This window comes from Solea solea, chromosome 3 (genome assembly GCF_958295425.1).
Source record: "Solea solea chromosome 3, fSolSol10.1, whole genome shotgun sequence".
Lineage (NCBI taxonomy): Eukaryota > Metazoa > Chordata > Actinopteri > Pleuronectiformes > Soleidae > Solea > Solea solea.
This window is the reverse complement of record NC_081136.1, coordinates 20,949,531-20,971,282: the sequence shown is the minus strand read 5'-3', so window position 1 is coordinate 20,971,282 and position 21,752 is coordinate 20,949,531. Positions and strand designations below refer to the sequence as shown.

At 38.3% G+C, this 21,752-nt stretch overlaps 2 protein-coding genes across 2 annotated transcripts in view; one reads left to right on the top strand and one right to left on the bottom strand.

Moving 5' to 3' along the window:
* Positions 1-349: 349 nt before the first annotated feature.
* cog5 (component of oligomeric golgi complex 5) overlaps positions 350-21,752 on the top strand; it is a 67,152-nt gene continuing 45,749 nt past the window's right edge. Inside the window, exons 1-6 of the mRNA XM_058624176.1 lie at positions 350-440; positions 1,913-2,052; positions 2,241-2,298; positions 3,405-3,459; positions 5,103-5,172; positions 7,622-7,742. Coding sequence (XP_058480159.1) covers positions 395-440; positions 1,913-2,052; positions 2,241-2,298; positions 3,405-3,459; positions 5,103-5,172; positions 7,622-7,742 — 490 coding nt within the window. The 5' untranslated portion in view covers positions 350-394. The remainder of the gene's footprint in view (positions 441-1,912; positions 2,053-2,240; positions 2,299-3,404; positions 3,460-5,102; positions 5,173-7,621; positions 7,743-21,752) is intronic.
* LOC131456134 (G-protein coupled receptor 22-like) lies at positions 11,041-21,527 on the bottom strand. Its single transcript, XM_058624178.1, has 5 exons — positions 21,224-21,527; positions 17,145-17,876; positions 16,226-16,370; positions 15,517-15,663; positions 11,041-13,241 (listed from the first exon to the last, which is right to left on the bottom strand). The coding sequence occupies exons 3-5, from the start codon at positions 16,346-16,348 to the stop codon at positions 12,189-12,191; spliced, it is 1,323 nt and encodes a 440-aa protein (XP_058480161.1). The 5' UTR covers positions 16,349-16,370; positions 17,145-17,876; positions 21,224-21,527; the 3' UTR covers positions 11,041-12,188.

The window sequence follows — 21,752 nt, the reverse complement described above, 5'->3', positions numbered from 1 at the left end:
AACATAATGCCTTGTGAATGTATGTATTCATTGCACCTTTCTGTTCTGTTTAATGTTGAAGCCTGAAGCCCATGGTTATAATTATTCATAAATATGCAGTGTAACTACATCTCTGACGTTTACAACAAATCAAACCGTTTGAAAATCGGTAGAAAATTGAGCAAGTTATGGTTATTTAAAAAGTCCATGTACCACTACAACACATGTTATGGGTGAGCGAGCTGAACGTGGCAAGATAGCCGCCAGTACGGACGTTCGACTCCATTGGCCAGCAGCGCGGACGAGACATCTACTCTTTATATATATGTGTCTGTGTCCCTTTAAGACCATACCAACCAACGTGACGCGAACGGACACGTCCCCCTAAAACAACGTCACATGCGGAACTGTCAACATGGAGGATGGCAGAGAAGCTTCCACGAATTCACTTCTGAAAGATGGTAAAACAGGGTTATGAACTACAGCGACGGTGTCTGTGCTGCACTTCGGAGACAATCTTTTGACACATTATTCCCAGTATTGTCAAGTTTTTCCACATTCGCTCCGCAGAATACCCAAACACTTATCGAGCAAGCTAGCTAGCAAGTTAGGTTAGTTATATGCCTTGTAGTATTCAAATAGCATCACCTGAAAACGTATTCGTGGACAGTGGTTCTACCTTATAAAAATGTTGATATCACTGGTTTCAGCTTTAAAATTGCACGGATACTGACAGTAAGAAAATGAAGGTGCAGAGGACAGTGTTTGAAACTACTCTGACAGAGACGCGTCTTGAGAAAACAGAGAAGGCTCCACAAATACATAATCGTTTTCAAGTCTAAATAGCAGTTTTAAACATTACCGTTAACTAATATCATAAGCTGCAATATATACACATCACATGTCAATGTGCACGTGTATATGACGATGCTTAAAAACCACGGATAACTAGCCATTTCAAATAAATAATGCTCCACAATGCCTGTGTAGCAGGCATTTGCAGCTCTGAGACGCGGAAATGTCTCTTTTCAACACGTTGCCTGTGCAAAGTGAAGCATCAATGTCATATTTAGGGTATTCCGATCATACTGGATTTACGGTATTGGACTATTTGCTTTATCCGATATGTTGATGCATCAGAAGTGCTTGGGTGATACCGATATATCTATGTTTTTTCATGTGCCCAACTGTAGAGGTAATTTTGTATTTTCTGTAGTAAAATTAACATAATCCCATGTGAGGGGGCCCTGACCCCTCAAAAACTTTTGTCCATTAAAGTCCCAAATTATAATTTCTAAGAATTCTAATATTCTAATCATGCTTCAGAATCATTTATGATTTAGTTCAAAGTAGATAACTGTTTAGTTAACTCAAAAAAAATCAAAAAATAAAATGTATATGTATACATGTCAGTGAAATAAATCATATTCCTGAGATTTTGTTATAGAGTTTATAGAGTAAGAACAAACTTCTTTGTCATCTGTCTTTACCGACAAGTTAAAATGCTGTGGACTATAACTAGACTATTGTGGGTCATCATTACTACATAATTAATGAGAAACACTGTGATTGGTACTCATTTATACATATTAATCAAATTTGTGATGTATGCACAAAAATTATATATATATTTTTTATCCAGAAGATTTTTGAATGATCTATAATCTATTCTCTGTCTAAATTAGTAACATTTAGTAAGGCATATCATCTGTTCATCATAAGATTGATGTATTTTGTCCTTGAAACAAATTCACTATAATAAACTAAATTTCACAGTGAATGTTGAACTGCAGCTTAAAATTGTATTGCAAATTAAACTACAATTGCGATATCGTCAAGAAAAGTCACATTTTCAGTGTTACTTCAGTTTTTCAGTTACTTTAGGAGTGAATGTATTAAATGGTTTGTTAATGTTTTGCTTCTTTGTTTTCAGCATGCTATGCTGATTTCCTGGCAGATGACTTTGATGTAAAGACCTACACTGCTCAGGCGATACACCATGCTGTTATCGCAGAGCAGCTGGCCAAGCTGGCACAGGGCATCAGTCAACTGGATAAAGAGCTTCACAGCCAGGTTCACAACCTAATATTACAACCACATTCTTTTTGGAGTTAAATGTTAAAATGTCAAATGGTTTCACAGCTTTTTGTGTTGTAGTTTAAAACTGAGCATGTAGCTGAATGGTTGGAGATCCCATGATTTAAAACATCATCATACATAATAACAGCAGCCATCTCCATCTTATTTATTCTTTCTTGCAGGTTGTGGCTAGACATGAAGACTTGCTATCTCAAGCGACTGGGATCGAGTCTCTTGAAGGTAAAGAAATTCAAATTTTGTTACTTGATTTTTTTTTCCCTTCCTGGCAGCCATTGAATTCAGTTTGTTTCAATGTCTTCAGCAGATCAATTGCACTCATTTCTAGTTTGGTTAATAAAAGCAATAATTCATGCTCTAGAGTGTGACCAAAAATCTTTGGAGTGCGACAACATTTTTTTTCGATGGTAACACTGGTGCCCAGAGTTTCACATAGATTTATTAATGCATGGCAGCAGAATCAGCACTGACTGTCACAAAAGCATTCTGTCTTTTCCCCCCAAAACGATTTAAAAATTCTGTTCATTCATCTCACTGCAGCTCTCTCTCTCTTACACACACACACACACACAATCCGCTGAGTTTGTCTGCGCCTTTTCTCCATGCACAGTGCGTATAGCCTATGTCAAATGATAGAGGCTGCAAAAGCAAAGAATAATATTCATGGTATTTTTCTTCTACTAGCATCTTGGTTTGCAAGTTCAGCAGATAGCATTAGTTTGTTAAACCCAGACATGGCACAGTATCAACATCATCTCCCTCCCTGTTTAAAGTCGCAGTTCAAAAAATGCACACACCTTCAGGTAGGGGTGGGAATCACAGGGTACCTCATGATACGATAGGATACAGTACGACACGCAATGTATACCAATAATATCATGATACAATGATTCTGTGATAGTCAATGTATTGCAAAACAATCATATAGTGATACATCACAATAACTGTAAGAAAAGAAAATGTCATTGAAAAGATTTCCAGACCAACATTTGAGACAATGCAAGTACATCTACTCGCACATGTGTGACCAAATTTGCCAGTTCTTTTAATATAAACTATGGCTGAGAACAAGTGCTATAAAATACGGAACAATTATCATTTCAGTATATGAATGTCATGTGACATATCTTTCAGCGGTCATAAACTCCAACTTCTCATAATTTGATCAATGTTTACAGAATTACATGCAGGAACAGGGATTTTATACACTGCAACTGTTGCAGTTCTTGGGTTTTACCACAAGAGCGAGCCAGCTGTCCTTAGATGAAGTGTCCTTACAGTAGCTGTTAAAGTCAGACTTAAAAATATTGTGTTGCTCTTTTTTTCAGGGGTCCTTCAAATGATGCAGACAAGGATCAGTGCTCTGCAGGCAGCAGTCGACAGGTAAATGTATTTTATCATGGCTTGAGTTGAGCAAAGGTTATTAATATTATCATATAACTAAAGCTGCAACTAATGATTATTTTCATAATCGATTAATCTGTCGATTATTTTCTCGATTAATCCATTAAAGCTGACATTGAATGTTCGTATCGCACATATATGTTAGTTATGGAGGTCTACTATTAACTTGTTTTTATGGTCAAAAACCTCCTAGCCACTGCAAACAAGCCGATCGAAATATCTCCTCACTGACGCTCTCGTCAGCCGCGCTGTTTCAGACCAAAATCCCACCCCCAGAACGTGGACTGTGTTGTGATGTACCTGGAAGTGACCTAATTAGCACGTAAGCTCTCAAATATTCAGCTCCCCCTCTGGCACGATGGATGCTCTGCATCTCAGCAGCTACAACGAGAGTAGTTCTTCTTCTTCTGCGGTTGAATGTACGCAACCGGATGTGCCCAGACTAGTGCCCGCACCAGGAGGAGCTACGGTGGTGAGGTTTCCTGATGACGTCATCAGCAAACGGAAGTGCCTTTCCGCTTTGCAGAGCCCAGGAAAACAATAAAACCATATTTTACGCAGATACACATTTTTTAGAGATGTCTGTGGCTTCACATTCTCTTGTGTGACGATTACTGGCCTTTAATAAAAATGGTGTCAGATTCCATAATTGTGCATGTGATTTAAAGAGATAGTTCAGGCTTTTTGAATTGTGGTTGTATAAGGTACTATTGCCTTGTACTGACTTAGTCATACACACTCCCTGCTCTCTGCCGATGAGAGAAACCAACCTGAAACATAGACACTTGCCCTCACTGAAAACATGTCATATTAGACAACCCTTTCCCTCAGAAAATTTAAGTTTATGTCACTTTGTAGACTGCTTAGTCTCCCACACCGAAGTTCATAGAGAAAATGTGTGATTTTACAACATGGCACATGGTAATGTGTTATTTTGTGATGCGTTTGATGCAGGAAATCTGCATCTTGCTTACTTAAGGTTTACATAATTATCACAATATTATCATGAATAAGAATTATTTTGGTCAGAATACACATGTCTACATGACATTTTCACAACGTTTCAGTGTTTAGATTCTGTTTGCACATAATAAGAAAACATTTTCGGAAGAATCTGCGTGAAAACTAGGGATGAGTTTAAATGATACTCAGTATTGGTCAGATTTACTATCCGCTTTACTATCGGACCAATATCCGATACAATCAAAAAATCTGATATGTTGTGCACTTGGGGTGTAGCAGTACGTGTATTCGCCTCATGCTGTTTGACACAGGACTACGGTACTGTGTCAAACAGTATGAGCAAACGGTACATCTTGATGTAGGTCTGGTTTGCCTGGATAGTTTGAAAGGTCTGAAATATCGGTATAGGCAGATATTCCAGTTAGTGATATCAGTAGTAGTATCGGACAAGAAAAAGTGGTTTCATGTCATCCCTTGTAAAAACTGCCTACATGGGCTTTTAAGAAGACATTTCTTTTTTAAGGATGGTTAGTGGATGAGGTCAGATGTTGCTAAAAGTTCAGGTTGGGAGAAGAAGCTCCAGATTTTGCTTCTTCAACATAAAATGTCTGCTTTTCTAACTGTGTTAGTTCTTAATGAAAATGTTTACATCTCCCCAGGATAAGGGCTAAGATCATTGACCCGTACAACAAGATCATGGCTAGGATTACACAGCTTGCCAGGCTACAGGTGAGTCTCCACACTACATTTCACAATAATTGTATGATATTAAGGCTGCTGTTGAAGTGTTATCTGTGTTAAATAACTATACTCTGACAGATTTCTGAAAAATACAAACCAAACATGTTCTTAAGGTAATGTAAAGAGGAGTGGGGACAGTGCTAACAGCAGCAATAGATGACAATACATCACTGACAGCAGCTTTAACACTTCTGTTGCTGTGTTGCTAATCACTCAGTGCCTTATTTTACACAGAGGCAAAATTGTTCTTTGCTTGGTAGTTTTTACCAAAGAACATTTTATTTTGCATTTGCTATGAAGCTTTCCCAAACCCATAGAGAAATCAATACTGTGTAGGAGGGAGAATGAGCATTTGCCCATAATAGGCACAATTTTTGTGCAGAGCACCAAACATGCAGTGAAGGCACCAGGCTGCAGCACTACTGCATGAGCAGCTGAGGTAAATCATGATTTAATGAAACGGCAGTTGCCAAAAGGTCAGTGAGGTCTCTCTCCTGGGCTAATGGCTCAGTGTCACTCTGATTTTCCATGTGTGTGATATCACTCTCAGGCTGCGTGAGCTGGTTGCGACTCAGCTCTGACTAGTCACTGGGGGAATTTCCCTCCTGGGTTTTGAAATTTGTGATGAGCTTCAATGATGGACTGTGTCCTGCAGGTGTTAACAATGGGAGACATGAAGTGAATGTAAGGGTTTTATTATTGATTATAAAAGAAGAACAATTACTCAGCTTTGGTGTTGCCAAAACAGAGGCTCAATCACAACAACACTATACTATACAGGGTTTTTTATAGGAAAATTTAGCAAGGTAGTATGGTGAGGGAGCCGAGTGACTGAGCAGGGGTGGATGCAGAGCTTTTTTTGAGGTAAATTTGAGGTAGAAATTGGGCTTTCTTAGGCTTATTGAAGGACCATTATGGTGACTCATGAAGTAAGGGCAAGTAACTGAAATAGGAGCAACTTACCACAGACGCAGAACATTACAGAACTGCATTACATCAAACATGTGTGTATATATATATATATATATATATATATATATATATATATATATATATTTGTGTGTGTGTGTATATATATGTACTTTGGAAGCAGCTGGGATAACATCAACAAGAAACATCTTTATTGGCAAGAACAATATCACGCGGGATGCACCGAAATGAAAAGTGTTGACCGAAACGGAAAATCAGGAAACACTTGGCCGGAAACTAGAGATGGGAACTTCTCAGCAGGGAGGAGGGTGGAAAATATTCTACACTGTAGGCTACTACTTAATTTTAGGCTCAAAAACATGGATGTAATGTCCAATATTCACATCAAAGCAGTGACCAACAACTAAACGAAACAAAAAGATCAATCACGCTGAGCTAATCACAAATAAAATGAAGAGTAAAATAGGTGATAGAGATGTGTGGGTGAGCTGTAATGTCATCCGCACCCGCTGCTAAATATCAATAATACACCCGCAGCAATGTTTTTTTCAACAAATAATACCCACACTCGCCAGCCACCCGATCATCATTCATTGTAGTAGCAGTCTGATAAACATAATATGCTGTTATGGAACACAGCAGCTGCGTAGATCCTCTAGGTGAATTTATTTCTGCCTCATTTCAGATCTAGTCAATATGTTAACCTACGTATTATTTATTTATTTATTTATTTATTTATTTATTTATTTATTTCCACCGCAACCCGCCCGCACGCAATCCACCCGCTCTGCAGATTATTGGCCATTTCGGCCTAGTTTTTGTTCAAGAACACAAGCATGTCCACATGTTTGGGAAGAAGGCGAGTGCGGAGTCTGTTCACTATTCATCCCGCGGAAGAGAAAACTCTCTCCGCTGGCACGGATGTAGCAGGGATGCAGAGGTAGTTAAGTGTCCACCAGTGTGCAGGATCTTGACTGGGTTTGTATAGCGCACTTTATGATGTTTATTTGAATAGGCAATGTAATAACTTGAAAGACAAAATGCAATTCACAAATACACATGAAAATTCCACAAGCCCCGCCCCCCCGACATTTCGACTTTTTTTCCCCGATTTTTTTTTTGTCGAGGTGAGCCCATGTGGATTTTCGGTCGTTTTGTCGAAAAAAAAGTCCCTACCGGAAAATTATTTTCGGTATAATTAATAATATAAGAATTATTATGCCAATTATGTACCATTGTTGTTTTTTTTTATGTCTTATTTTGTGGTTATGGCTGGGACTTTGTGTACTTACCTCACTAAAGTCAAGGCATTGCAATTATAGTATATTACATACTTTTCTAGTCTTGATACAGTTTTGCCGTTCACACATTCACACCCATTCACTCATACTTTTGTTATCATTATTTTAGCACAATTCCCAGAAACGAGGCATATTTTGCAGTGTGAATAACTTGCCATAACGACATTAGCCACATTGATCCCCTTTGATCCATTTCACTCCTCCAGGTGGCCTGCGACCTTCTACGGCGGATCATTCGTATCTTGTACCTGAGCAAGAGGCTCCAGGGTCAGCTCCAGGGAGGCAGCAGAGAGATCACCAAGGCTGCTCAAAGCCTAAGTGAACTCGGTAAGGGCATACATCTGTCTTGACGTCATTTTCATATCTGTTTCTAAGGAAACTGTTGCTGTAGTATTCCGGTAAGAAAAAAACCTACATGTGTTCACAAGCTTCACAACTTCAACACTTTTTATACTAGAGGTGAGTGTTATCTGATTTCTAAACACTTAGTGAATTTGACCATGTGTTTACAAAGGTAAAATGGATCTTCTTGAATAGAAATCGTATGTTTGATAGGTGTTAACAGTGAGTTGTATGAGATACTGACACATGGCTACTGTCTTACATACAGCTAATTACAAATAAACAAATCTGAATAATAATATAATTCTACTCTGCACCCCCTCCTTTAACTTGCATTTGAAAGGCAGGCATGCTCCCTGTGAAAACCTGGCAACTAGCAGGGACTTTAGGAAAAACTCATATTTGTCATTTAACAAACAGCTCATTCATTAAAACCTACATCTGGTTATCTTGAGTATATCACTAGAATATGTCGCTGCTTTATTTCACTGTTGGACAGACCTTTCCAGCTGGAAACAGAGGTCTGTGCGGCTTTGTAGACCGTTGTTCCGTTGTTTTTTTCAATTGCCTGAAATCTTGTCAAAGCTCGACTTAGATATGAATATCTGCCAAATATTGGCTGTTGTAGCTTTGTTTTACAACTTCAGTTGCTGAGAGACATAATTGAGCAGGATGCCATTTCTGTTCACTTGCCATTTGGGTGCTGCTCTCCACAGCTTTAGAGAGACAAACTTGTGAGCCAATACAGTGATCTGCGATGTGACACACGTGTGCCTCCAGTATTATTGTTTTTAAAAATCAGGACACAGATGGTGATTAGTGGCGGCCATGTTGGGATTGTTGTGTCAACCAGTGGTTGATGTAGATGCTGAGAACTGTGTGACCTTCTTCTCATGTCAACAGAGGAGAAGTGACATTGATGCAGCACATATCTCTGACACCAGCCACTGTATCTTTGCACCATATTAACCTTAGTTGTCTAAAGGTATTAAGCATGATAGAGTGGGTTCACAGGCACAAGTGACCACTTCTCATACCACACAAACACACACACACATTCCATTGGCTGTAGAACATTTTATAAGGTCAATGTCCTTGTGGTTCTCTAAGACAGCAACAAACACTTACCGTGTTTGTGCAACTAATTAACAGAGCAAGTAGTCTACTATATATATATGTGTATATATATATATATATATACACTCTATATTTACTTTCTTTACATGCATTTTTGGTGTATGTTAACCCTTGTTAATAGTCTTTGAAGGAATTAAATACAAATACATTGTAAAGAGGGTTGAAGGATATATGAGCTGTGTTACATATTGTATTCTGTTAGATTGTATTTATTGTGCATGTCCTACTCCTCATTATATTTTTTCATTAATAGGTTTATCATTTATTTTCACAATTATTTAATTAGATGGTTGGTCCCTGAAATGCCAGAAAATGTAAGAAATATAGTTTAAACCTCAAAATGAAGATGGCCTCAAACATCTGTCAGAGCCAAAAAACAGCACATTTAACAAGCTGAAATCCCAGAACTTGGTTTTATTAACGGATTATCACATTGGCTATTTAGTGCAGTACTTCTATAGTGGGGCGGGCCCCCCTAGGGGGGAAGCGGTGAGGTGGTTTATACAGATAAATAAATAATTATTTAGAGCTGAAACTAACGATTATTTTCATAATCGATACCTGGTACCATTTAAGAAATATAGTCAGTACTCCATTAAGTTGTGACCAGTTGAGCACACATTCATTGTAGTTCTGAGTTCAAATGTCTCGACAGACAAATTATCATGAAATTTGGTTTGCCCATTAAAACCTACTCACGATATGCTGTAATCACTTCCATGATCCCTTAATTTGTCCCTCCAGTTTATCAGCATGCTAAACCAAGGTTATTAACACTTAATGTCATTGTGTCCATTTTATGAGGATGTTTACTTCTCTTACTTCTCAGGGTCTTTGATAAAATTAATTAACACACACACTAAGAACACAATCTGGAATTAAGATGGAAAAATAGGAAACTTGCATCCCACTTCATATAATGCACTTTGTGGCATTTGTAACAACTGTCTGGCTTTTTTTTTTTTTATATTTCTTTATATTTTTTATATTCTCCTTGAGAATTGAAACTGCTAATGGGGGGACCAGGCTTAAATAGTTTGGAAACCACTGCTGTAAACCAACCGGTTAATGCCATTACTCTCATCGTTGCATGAAAAAAATTACATGATAGTGTAGTGTTGTACACTTTGTGTTAGGGCTGCAATCAACCAAATAAATTCTTAGTCGACTGAAGCCCTGAAATTTCGACTCAAATGGCGCATTTCCACCTGCTCTACTCGCCTAGGTACGACACGGCACGATTAGGTTGCATCTCCACTACAAAAAAGTATCTACTTAACGTGGGCGGAGTCATCACTGTACGGCTAAGTGAGACTGCGGTGACTTTGTTTTATACGCGAAACACACTCACACACAAGTGACTAGTGACTTTACCCCCAAACTTCTGTAGTTGTTCGAGATTAACCCACGTTTTTAGGATTGTTAAGTAGTTTTAAGTCTACAGTTAGGCGCTGTTCGGCTTGATTTGTGTGTGGGACGTCTCTTTCTGTAACGGGACTCTGGCCAGTCAGCGGCCAGCAGTCTGACCAATCATCGCATAGTACCTACTTAAGCACACTTGGAACCTCGCCGGAGCAGGTACTAAAAATAGTACCTGGTACCAAAACGTTTTGCATCACATGCATCTGTGCAATATCATAGCGCATGATTTCCGAAAATATACTATATACTATACTGTACTACGTTGATATCAGCGTGACATCAACTGATGAGGAATATTTAGATGATTAAATAAAACCACCAACGTACTTGTGGGTTGGGCTAATCCAAAATACTGAAAACAAGGGGGGTGTTCTCTGAAGACACGCTGTTACCTGTGGAACAGGGTAGCTCTGAAAACACCCCCATTAGCACTTGGTACATTCCTCCAGATGAAATCAAATTAACCAAAGACTGTATGAAATTAACACGGAAGAAAGTCGACTTATCAGAATCTGAGTCGAACTAGAACGTATCGACTCAAATCAACCCCTCGACTGAGACTTTGCAGCCCTACTTTGTGTAGTGAGCAAAGTTATATATTTGTGTTTTGAATAAGTAAACAGAATTGGCAGGAGAAATTTGGGATGACATGAGGCATTTAATAAGGATGCACAACATTGGAATTTTTGCCGATATGGCAATATATTGTATCAGCAGTGCTTGGGCCAATAACTGTTAGTTACTGTGTATATATATAAAAGAAAATAAGTGTTGTAAAAGTACAGAAGTCAAGGAGGCAGTTTCTTTGCTCAATAAAACAAAGAAATCATTTAAGCTTAATAATTTTGGTTTGTGGACCAAACAAGACATTTGAGAACATCATCATTTCCAGGTTTGGTAAACATTTTTCAACATTTTCTGACATTATTCAAACCAAACAAGTACTCGATCACTCGAGAAAATAATCTACAGATTAATCAATGAGGAAAATAATCATTAGTTGCAGGCCTAGCCTAGATTATATTCATGTCTCAATTCCATTTAAATAAGCAAGGGAACAAAAGGATACTGACACGTTTTGTGCCTTTCATTTTTTTAATTACAAATGGTGACAAACAATATTAAAGTATTATATTACTGTACATTTGTCTCATATTATGCTAACCAGGGAACAACACTCACACACCAATGCTTAGATATAGTTAACAACTAAATTATTCTTGATAGCACACTACACACAATAAATAGCAATAAATTACCCTTTTCAATGTGCCTGTGTGATACCTACAGTATTTTGAGAAACTTTTGCCTTGAAGAAAAAGATCAGCTCTAAGTGCCAACCTTGAACTGCATTTTTCTTTTCCATTTTTACATATGATATTAAGAAGCTCCCTTAACATAAACTGATTATTCATCTGACAAAAAAAACATAATTTGTATTGTCACCATATTATATACATTTAGTAAGCTGCCCAGAATATATACTCTGTTAATGAACAAAGACCCCATTTTTTCTTATTTTAACTTTCACTTTTGCATAAAACCAATATGGATGACACATCTCCTCCTCCTCCTTCACTGTATGAAAATTAATCCAATATATCCAAGGTACTGGTGTTTCCAGAGACTGCTGACACTTGCTGAAACATTTACCAGTCAATTTGAGCTGTAACTTAAAATTGTCTCTTCTGTTTTGGTAGATTTTGTGTTTCTTTGGGTTTCAACCCTAAGAAACCATCAACTCGTCCATCATGGAGTCATTGGCATTTACATTAATCATCTCCCTCTGAAACACATATCTACTACTTTCTCTTTTGAAAGTTACTCCCAGTGTTGTAATTCTCATCTAAATGTTTCTGACATATTTACATTTCACTCCACATTATGTGTGGATAGACATTTTTGTCTGGCCTCGGTGTCCTCAAAGGTGACCTTTTTATTTCTCTTGGGGTCAATCCACGAGTTATGAATGACCACATTGTTTGGTGTTGGGTCAGCTTCAAGCACAGACACCACTCTTTTCTTCATCTTGCTCTTCAAAACCTTTTGGAACTTCTGCCGAGTGAAGGCATAGAGGAGCGGGTGAAAGATGGTGGTTCCGTAGGCCATCACCAGGAAGCCCAGCCGAAGGCGGACCATAAAGTCACTGGGCCCGGTGCTAAGGATGATGGTGTTGAGCACAGTTATTGGAGTCCAGCAGAGCAGGAAGGTGGAGATGATGAGGAGAGACATTCTGAAGACTCTTTTCTGTCTCTCCCGCCGTTCTCGATGACGCTTTACTGCACGTCTCAGAGCAATAATGACGGACACAGAAGCCCGCATGCCCAGAGGTGCACTGCCACCCGCCCTCACTCCTGTGCTGCTCTGTGAAGCATCAGTCGACTCTGCTTGTGTTGCAGTACTCAAAGAGATCGTGTTTTTACTCTTATGCTTCTTCTTAGGAAGGTTCTGCTGAAAGCGTGTTCCAATGCGAATGTTAAGTGCCTGTAGGATCTTGTAGTAAGTCACCAGCATTACCACTGCTGTGAAAAAGAATATGGGGATCTGTGCAAGCAGGTGATAGTACAAGCCCAGCTCTGTGTAGTACTCATTTGTATGAGCCACTGTGACTACTGTAGTCTGGTTCACAAGGTCTGAACCAGAGTTGATGAAGAAGCCTACTTCCATGAAGGGGACCAGGAAACTGAAGAAAGATAAAGCCCAGATAGATCCAAGCAGAGCCACAGCCCGGCCCATTGTAAGCACACGGTTAGCTGGCCGCACTGAGATGTCATAGCGGTCCACAGTGATGGCCAGGACATTGGAAGCAGTAGCAACACTCGCAAAAGAGACACAGGCTTCGTGAAAACAGCATATCATGGCTGTGTCTGACCCCAAAGGAAGTAGCACCACCACGGTTGTCAGTGGAATGCAGCATACACATACCTGAAAACAGATCACAATATAGGTCACAACACAAATACAGTTTTTATCTGGTCTTAAGACTGTTACCAGTAAGTTAAGGACCAAAATCAATTTTGGTGTTGGTTTTAATCACTGTTATGTTCCTGTGTCGATCCAATTGCATAGTGTAATCATGACTATGGGTGCAGTTGGTCACTCTCTATTGCTCAAGAAGTTTCCTTACTAAATTTAGCAGGTATTCCTGGGATTAATTAGCCTGGCTAACACCAGACTGCTGAGTATGGGGCAGGGGTCTCCAAGGAGTAGCTTGTGAGCTACCAGTAGCTCCCAGTCCCTTGCCAAGTAGCTTGCCAAAGGTTTAAATAATGAAACATACCCCTGATTACATTTTTATCCAATCGAACTCAGAGGTGTCCCACCCCTTCTAACACTAAATGATTATTTGCCAATTAGTTGTCAAACAGTTGCACTGCTGTCAGTGTGACGTGTGTGTCAAATTAAAGGTTCAGCACAAGACTGTCAGATGGACATTTAAATGACACTTCAGTGGATACACTCCAGCATAAACCTCTCTTGTTCATTCCATGCAGTGCCAGTCATCGCACTAAATGAATAAATACCTAGTATACTTCATATATACAGTTGTAAATGTGGATTCTCTTGTGAAGTGATACAGTGACATGTGGGCATATAATAACAAAATGATACAACAACACTACTATATAATACTATATAATAAAACTAATAATATAAATAATACTACAAAAAAAATCTTTTTTTCTTATCTGACTGTTTGATTTCTTTTATGGCATCGGTCATGATTATCACCTGTGATGTATTGAACTGAAGATTTCCTCACAGGAAGAGAAAGTGGCTGTAGTTGGTTAAAATGAGCACACTACAGATCCTATTTACGTGTCTCTTGACTATGCTGTCAGGTGTTGATCACACGGGATAACACGAGAAGGTGACTCTGGTTGGTTGCGCAATATATGTACAAAAAGACATGAATAACCTTTGGTTTAACAATAGTCCAGTGGAAGGTGCTTAGCAGCAGAATGTCAACAGACACTCGCACATGGTGCCTACTTTACTTTACTGGCACACTAAGCTCCAACACTGGTTTCTCCTGCACATTGGTTACTGTGCTGCATGAATGCTAGTTGCCTTTTTTCTGTCATTGTGATTTCTGACTGTATTTCCCTATCCTTATGGTCACACAGCATGAAATAAATAACATCCGACGGAAGCAATGCCATTAGAAACTGCCTCATAATCCATATGGCCATGTTTGTCATATTGTTAGTATTAGCAGACATATTTTTTTGCCATCACTTCATTTGTCTTTTCAGTTGTTTCATTTCATATTTCATAGGTTCAATGGCCTGTTAACTCTTTGTTTTGACGTGTGTAAACTGTTGTTATCAACGGTCTTCTGTAGAGAACCAGTCCTCAGACTGAAGTTCTAACTCACAAACAATATGCACTATACCTCAGTAAGATATGAATAGTTAGCATTTTATTTGTATGGTAGCAGACACCAGACTATATTGTCTCTTATGTTGCGTGTGAGTGAATATTTGTATTGTAGCATAAGCGAAATACAGATACATGATGAGTATATCACTGACTGCCAGTTAATGTGGCTTGAGTTAGTCACGCAGTTAGTGCTACTTTCTAGCAGCTGCTCTCAGTTTTGGATACGGTCATCAGATTAGCCATCTACTGGGTGGACAATGGTAAACCATCTGTATTTATATAGCACTTTTCTTGTCTTTTCATGACCAGAAAAAAACGTTTTGGGTGTCTGTTTTGGACAAGCTCATCAGACTAGCCATCTACCAGGTGGACAATGGTAAATGGTCTGTATTTATGTAGTGCCTTTCTAGACCACTCAAAGCCACTTTACACTACATTGTTTGTCATTCAATCACACTTTCATACAGTGCATCTATGTGCAGCAATAGTCACACATTTTTCATAGCCATGCACATGCCATCAGGAGCAACGTAGAATCATGTGTCTTGCCCAAGGACACATCAAAATGTTTACAGAGCTAGGAATTGAACACACAACCTTCTAATTGGAAAACAACTGTACCTCTGAGCCACCTTTGATCCAATAAATTGTCTTATCTGGAGGATGTGCTATTGACGTGTGGTACATACGCTCATTACCTAAACATGGATGCATAATGTAATTTACGTTACATGGACCTCAGCAGACTGACATATAGTACACTGAAATAATGAACTGGCCCTTTGAGGTATAGCTGATAACATAGGTCAGAACTCACCAACACGTCCACCACATGCAGGTTCATGGTGATAATGTTTGAGACAGAGCTGATGAGGTTCTGTTTCATGCAGTAGAGGACTAACACAGTGAGGTTGGAGCTCAGGCCCAAAACTATCTCCAAAAGCAGGAAGCCTGTCAGAGAAATCTAGCAAGACAAAGTGAGAGAATATGGAATATGTGGTCAGTGAGAACATTGAAGATTAATTTATACTTTCTACTGAATAGCATATAACGGCAACATTCATATTTGAGAAAAACAAACAAAAAAAGATATAAACAAATGTCACTCAGTAGGGGACAAACTGTGGAATACTTGTTCTGAAAATGTTAAAAAAGCAGTTCCCTGAATTGGGTCAAAATATGTATAAGAATGATTATTTATTAGTATATACCTCACTATATATTGTCAGAAATGTAAGTAAATGGAACCATGTTTTTGTAAAAAAGAAATGGAATTCTAGAAGTGTCCTTACATATAATTCTAAAAATAAATAAACAAAATCTGTCATTCAGACTTATCAATTGTATGGTAATTAACAAGGAAATTACCAGTTCATACATACATTTTATTCACTTGCTTGTAAGCAAACACAATGCTATGATTTTACGCTAATGTGAATTTCCCCACTGTGGAATCAATCAAATAATCTAATCTAATTTGACTAAAGAAACAAAAAAGTAGATTTTGTCTGAGACTTCTGCCATACCTGGAAGCTGATGGGATAAATATCCTCAGACGAAGTCAAGTCAAGGTCGTAGGGGTCAGCAGTGTCAATCACAGTCATGTTGCTCATGGCGGCTGCAAAGATCAGCATTGGAGGTGTGTGCATTATCCTGATGTGAGGAAGTCGCCTGAAGGGCAGGTTGAAAAAGGAAAACTTTAGCTGTTTGCATTACATATCAATGTTTTATGATTTTTTTTATTTTAACCAAAGATATACTGTATCCACACGTGTGTGTTTGCAGCTGACACTAGTCTTTGACTTTAAAGAAGCAACAGTCAATGAAAAAGAGGATTTACAAAAGTTAAAAGAATGCAAGGTATAAACAGTAAAAGCCAAATTCATTTTGCATCGTACAAATGTTTTTTTTACTGTGAACTATATACTGTTCCAATCAAAACAAACACTTTTTGTAATTCTGTAAAATATGTATTGCTATATGATGGAATAGTTATTTAACCTACTTATTGTGATAAAAATCACCATGCTTTACTGTTGTTAAACCAAAGAATGATGTGCTGAGCTGAACTTAAAATACTACATATTTATTATGTGGCAAATAATAATAATATATACACTTGTACTTGTACTTGTAACTGACAGAGAAGCCAACAAAGACAATACCAGGCATGGTTCAATTCAATTCAATTCAATTCAATTCAATTCAATTCAATTCAATTCAATTCAATTGTATTATTATAGCGCCAAATCATTTGTTATGCCATTTTTTGGCAAAAAGGAACAAGAGGTCATTATTGTCAAATTGTGAGACTTTGTTTTCTTGCTGAGCCTAAACACACCAAATACACAAAATACTAGAATATGTGGATAATGTACCTTAGTTTCCCATTAGTTTGGACTAAAGAAAAAACAATTATATTGGTGATATCAGAGTTAAACTCACCGCTCCCTCCCAGCAGGGTGTTCTCCAGTTTAGCGATCAAAGCGACCACAAGGAACTTGCTGCTTGATTTGTATCATTGTCTGTGAGCACATTGGATTTTGACATGAAACATGAAAAACTCTATCGCGTTGGCAACAGTGGCTGCTTCTCTCAGGCAAAGGGAAGACTCTGTTTGTGCAACAGCAAAGAAAACACATGCCCTCCCCTCATAGGGGGGCATGTGGTTTGCAGCATCAGTCCAGTGCGTCGTGATCAATGCTTTTCTTTCATTCCAACCTCTGTCTTGTCATTGTCTGTTGTGTTTGAATCACTGCTCATGGTGTCATCCCGGCCTGGAAAATGATGCCAGTGCTGGAACACTATACTCTCAACCTTTAAGGTGTTCTTCACACTCTTGTCTTTATCTCTCTGGAGATGGTGCTTGTCCCGATACAGTCCATGGCACCTTGTCAGGTTTTTGATTTCATATTGGAAGAAAATGGAAGGATGGAAGGTTCCAAAGGGCAGGAGGGCATACTTGCTCAATTGTCACAGACACAGATATAGGTCATGAAAAGTCACTGGTGATCACCCAGAGATACTCTTGGACATCCAAAGCCTTTGTATTTGCATTTAATCCTTAATTGACTGGAAGAGAAGAATTGATTGAAATGGATTTACGACATGTCCGCTTATCATCATCATCACCATCCCCTTTCCTCGTGCTCTGCCTGGTCGCTTTCCGTTGTTGATCTGCAGAGGTCGAAGGATAAAAGACATTAGTTAAATAGCATAAAAGAAAAGAATTTATCACATTGAAAATTCATAATTTCTCTGCTTGTGGATGTGTTTGACAACTCATTTACCATCCCCGTGGAGCTGTGTGCCTTTTTCTGTGTGTGTACATGCATGCGGAGTGTGTGTTTAATTGGTTCTGATACTGGCTTTTGGTCTTTGATGGTTCTTGTCATGTGTTCTTCAGCAAATGAGTGTTGAAGAGTGAGCTGGTACTCTGCAGAATGACTTCACAAAGCAGACCACAGGAGTCAGCTGGCTTTTTTTCAGATATATTATTATTGTATGATTTGGGGCAGGAAAACAAACTCTCAAATGTCTTGTTTTGTCCACAAAGCAGAATTATTCAGTTTTAGTGATTTCTTTGTTATATGGGACAAATAAACAAAACAAATAAACAAAACACAAAGACACAAATGCCCAGACTCCAGTGCTGCCTTGGACCGCATTTATATAAAATAATAATTTGAAGATAAACCTAGCAAGCCTGGGCAAGATGTCAGTTTTGACATTGTAGATTAGGGATGCACAATATTATTGGTACAATACCAGTATTGCCTTTAAAATGTATTATCGGATATCAGCAAACACACAAAGATCTGCCGTTATGACTAATGACTACAACAGTGGTCAAAGTAGGCTGCTACCTCCCTGATTTCTATACTGGTGCCCTCTATGACATTTTTTTTTTAATGTTTATTTATTTTCCTCAATTAAGTAAATTTTAATTTACTTTTGCTGCGACATTAGTACTACAGTAAAGACTAAATGACCTCTGCAGTTGGGTACAGGAAAAGATGTATATACAGTGCTTAACAAATTCATTGGCCACCACTCAAAGCCACAGCTGCCATAAATTAACAGCATTGGTAATTACCAAAATATTTTTGTATGTGTCTATAAAGCTCTTTAACAGACATTATACACTGCCTGCCATCTGGATTTAACTGATGAAGTGAGCACCCATCATGCCTAGTGCCTACTGAACAAGCCTGTAGGGGAAGTGCTATGATCAGGGGTTGCTGCAGTTGGTCAGGTCTAGGTTCGGCAACATTATGTGCCCAAAGAATGAGGTCAGCCGACTAACTGAATATATTGAATGACCAGATTATTCCATCAATCGATTTTCTCTTCCCTGATGGGCACTGGCATATTCCAAGATGACAATGCCACGATTCATCGGGCTCAAATTGTGAAAGAGTTGTTCAGGCCCCCATTGAGAATCTTTAGGATGTGCTGGACAAGGCTTTGCACAGTGGTCTGACTCTCCCATCATTGATACAGGATCTTGGTGAAAAATTAATGCAACACTGGATGTAAATAAATCATGTGACATTGCAGAAGCTTATCGAAACTATGCCACAGCGAATGAGTGCCGTAATCAAAGTTAAAGGCAGTCCAATCAAATATTAGAGTGTGTGGCCCATTTTTTTAGGTGGCGACTTTTTTTTGGCCAGGCAGTATATTTTTAAAGCTAAATATGAATATTATTGTTATCCATGAATTTTCATATTTACTGTTTTACAAAAAAGTATAGTAAAGCACATTATTATATCTTGATTAAGATGTCAAATTACCCTAGCTACCCAACAAAACATTTACAAATGCAGCAATATATAAACATGAAGCGTGTTTAATATTTCTCAAAGCAGCCTTATGGTGAGTAAAGGTAAATCAATATTGGTTTACACTTGTTTTTATACAATTTAATGAGTTGGTAACCAATATTTAGAACCAATATGCATTTACAGTAACAAAAAGAAAATATTTGTCAAAATAACATACAACTTTATTTAATGCCTTTAATGTTTATTAATACCTCAAATTTTACATGAAATTGAAATAAAAAAAATCGTGCATAAACTGTCTCCAATTCTTGAACTGCCCTCTTATGAGCTAAGTGCAAGAAATAATGATAACAATAACAGCCTTTTCTTCTTTGTTCTCTTAACTTTTATATGGACGTTTGGTAACAAATTCTAATTAGCAGAAAGAGACTCCATTTTGTTGTCAGCAGTGGAATCTACAGATTAAGAGCAAATGGCCTGGAGCGAGCCACAGTAGCACACTTTGTAGTTATAATTAACAATAACGGTGAACCTTAAAATAAAATGCAGACCCAGATAATTGGCAAAATGTCTAATATTGGCCCCCCCAATAATTGGTCAGGCCAATAATTGGTTGACCCCTACTCAGTTTGTTTCAATGTGTAGCTACTTATTCAAGACATTGTCACAGTCACTTTTATTATGATAAAATACCTTTTGAATCTTTTCACACCTTTTAATTTCACATATTCTTTTGTTATTGCTAAAATCGTAGCAATACCCATCCCTAGTTAAAGTAATAAAGATAAATTGTATCTCTAATATGTCTTTAATTTTAAGCACAATTATTTGTTTTATAGCAGAATTTGACCATATTTATTGGCAACTTCATTGTTTCTAACACACCTTAATATCCATTTACCATTACAAAGCCAAAGAAATAAGCCAGGTATTACCTGTGTTTTTACAGAATGTACAGTGTATTGTCGCTCTCCTTTGAGAAGCACAAACTTTTTTGAGTCCAGAGAAACAACCTGTGTGCAGCTTTATATCCCGATATATCTTGTATATCGGGATATAACCTTAAAATATCAAGATGTTATTTATAATCCATATTGGCCGGTGTTACATAATACTGATTTGATTTATATTGTGATATATATCAATATCCTAGGCAATACCCATATCGCTCAGCCCTAGAGCAGTGGGTGTATCCTTCTGAATGATTTTTGCTCAGCCTTCACTGACTTGTTCTTATATTGTGTCTGCTGTATTATGTATTTCCCGTAATCTTTTTTTTGTGAAGACACATGAGAATGTTCTGTTTAATTCACGGCTCAATACACTTTTCGTACTGCTTGTCTCATATTTGAGCCATGTCTTGTGTTACATTAAATATATCTGTCCTCCAGATGACCTCCCTGTGAGGATAAATGAGTTCTATCTTCTGTCTGGTTTGTTCTGCTCTGTATGAGCTTTCTTACGACAGGAGACTGTCTCTGTGAACTCCGCTCTGCTTTGGGAAGAGCAACGTTTCCTTGCTGTTGTTTGACAACCACTCATTTACTGCAATTAGTCTTCACTTTAAGTAATCTCTTCTAGAAAGTCGTGACTCGTGGGCTTAGCAACATGTCAGTGTGCTGTGTGTGTTTACCTAAAGCAGAATGTGTTGATTTTTACCCTGCCTCTGTCCAACACATTCACGTTGTCTTGCTCTTAACACTTGATAATTTAATCTGACGCCATGTGTTAGTTTACCTCCAGATGAAATCCGTTCCTCAGTGATCCTTGGGTTTCTCACATTCCCTGTAGTGCTTTTCAATCTCAATCCCCTTAAGGCAGCGTTGCGCCCACAGGTGATAAGCCGGAGGTTTAATTCAGCCGTCCATCATTTATAGATGTTACTCCACCGTATTCAGTTCTTTCAGAGTACAAATGTGAACAGCAGATTTCAGCATGTAGTCACAGATCCTGGAGAAATGAGAGAAATGAGATATTGACACTGCTGCTCTCCTCTCTCTGCTGTTGGTCTGTTTCTGTCCTGCTTCCTGCCTCTCTCTCTATCTTCCTCCAGTAGCCCTCCTACTCACCCATTGTGCCCTCCCCCCCACCACTCTCTTCTCCTCCTCTTTTTGTTCCTTTTACACCTCTTTGCTTGTCTAATTAGCCCCATAAAGCAGTCTCTTTTCCTTCATGCATGCAAAACACAAATCTCTCTCTTTTGTGTTTCACTTCTTGTTTATGTCTCTTTTCCTCTCAGCTGGCTACCCACATAAGACTGTTTGCC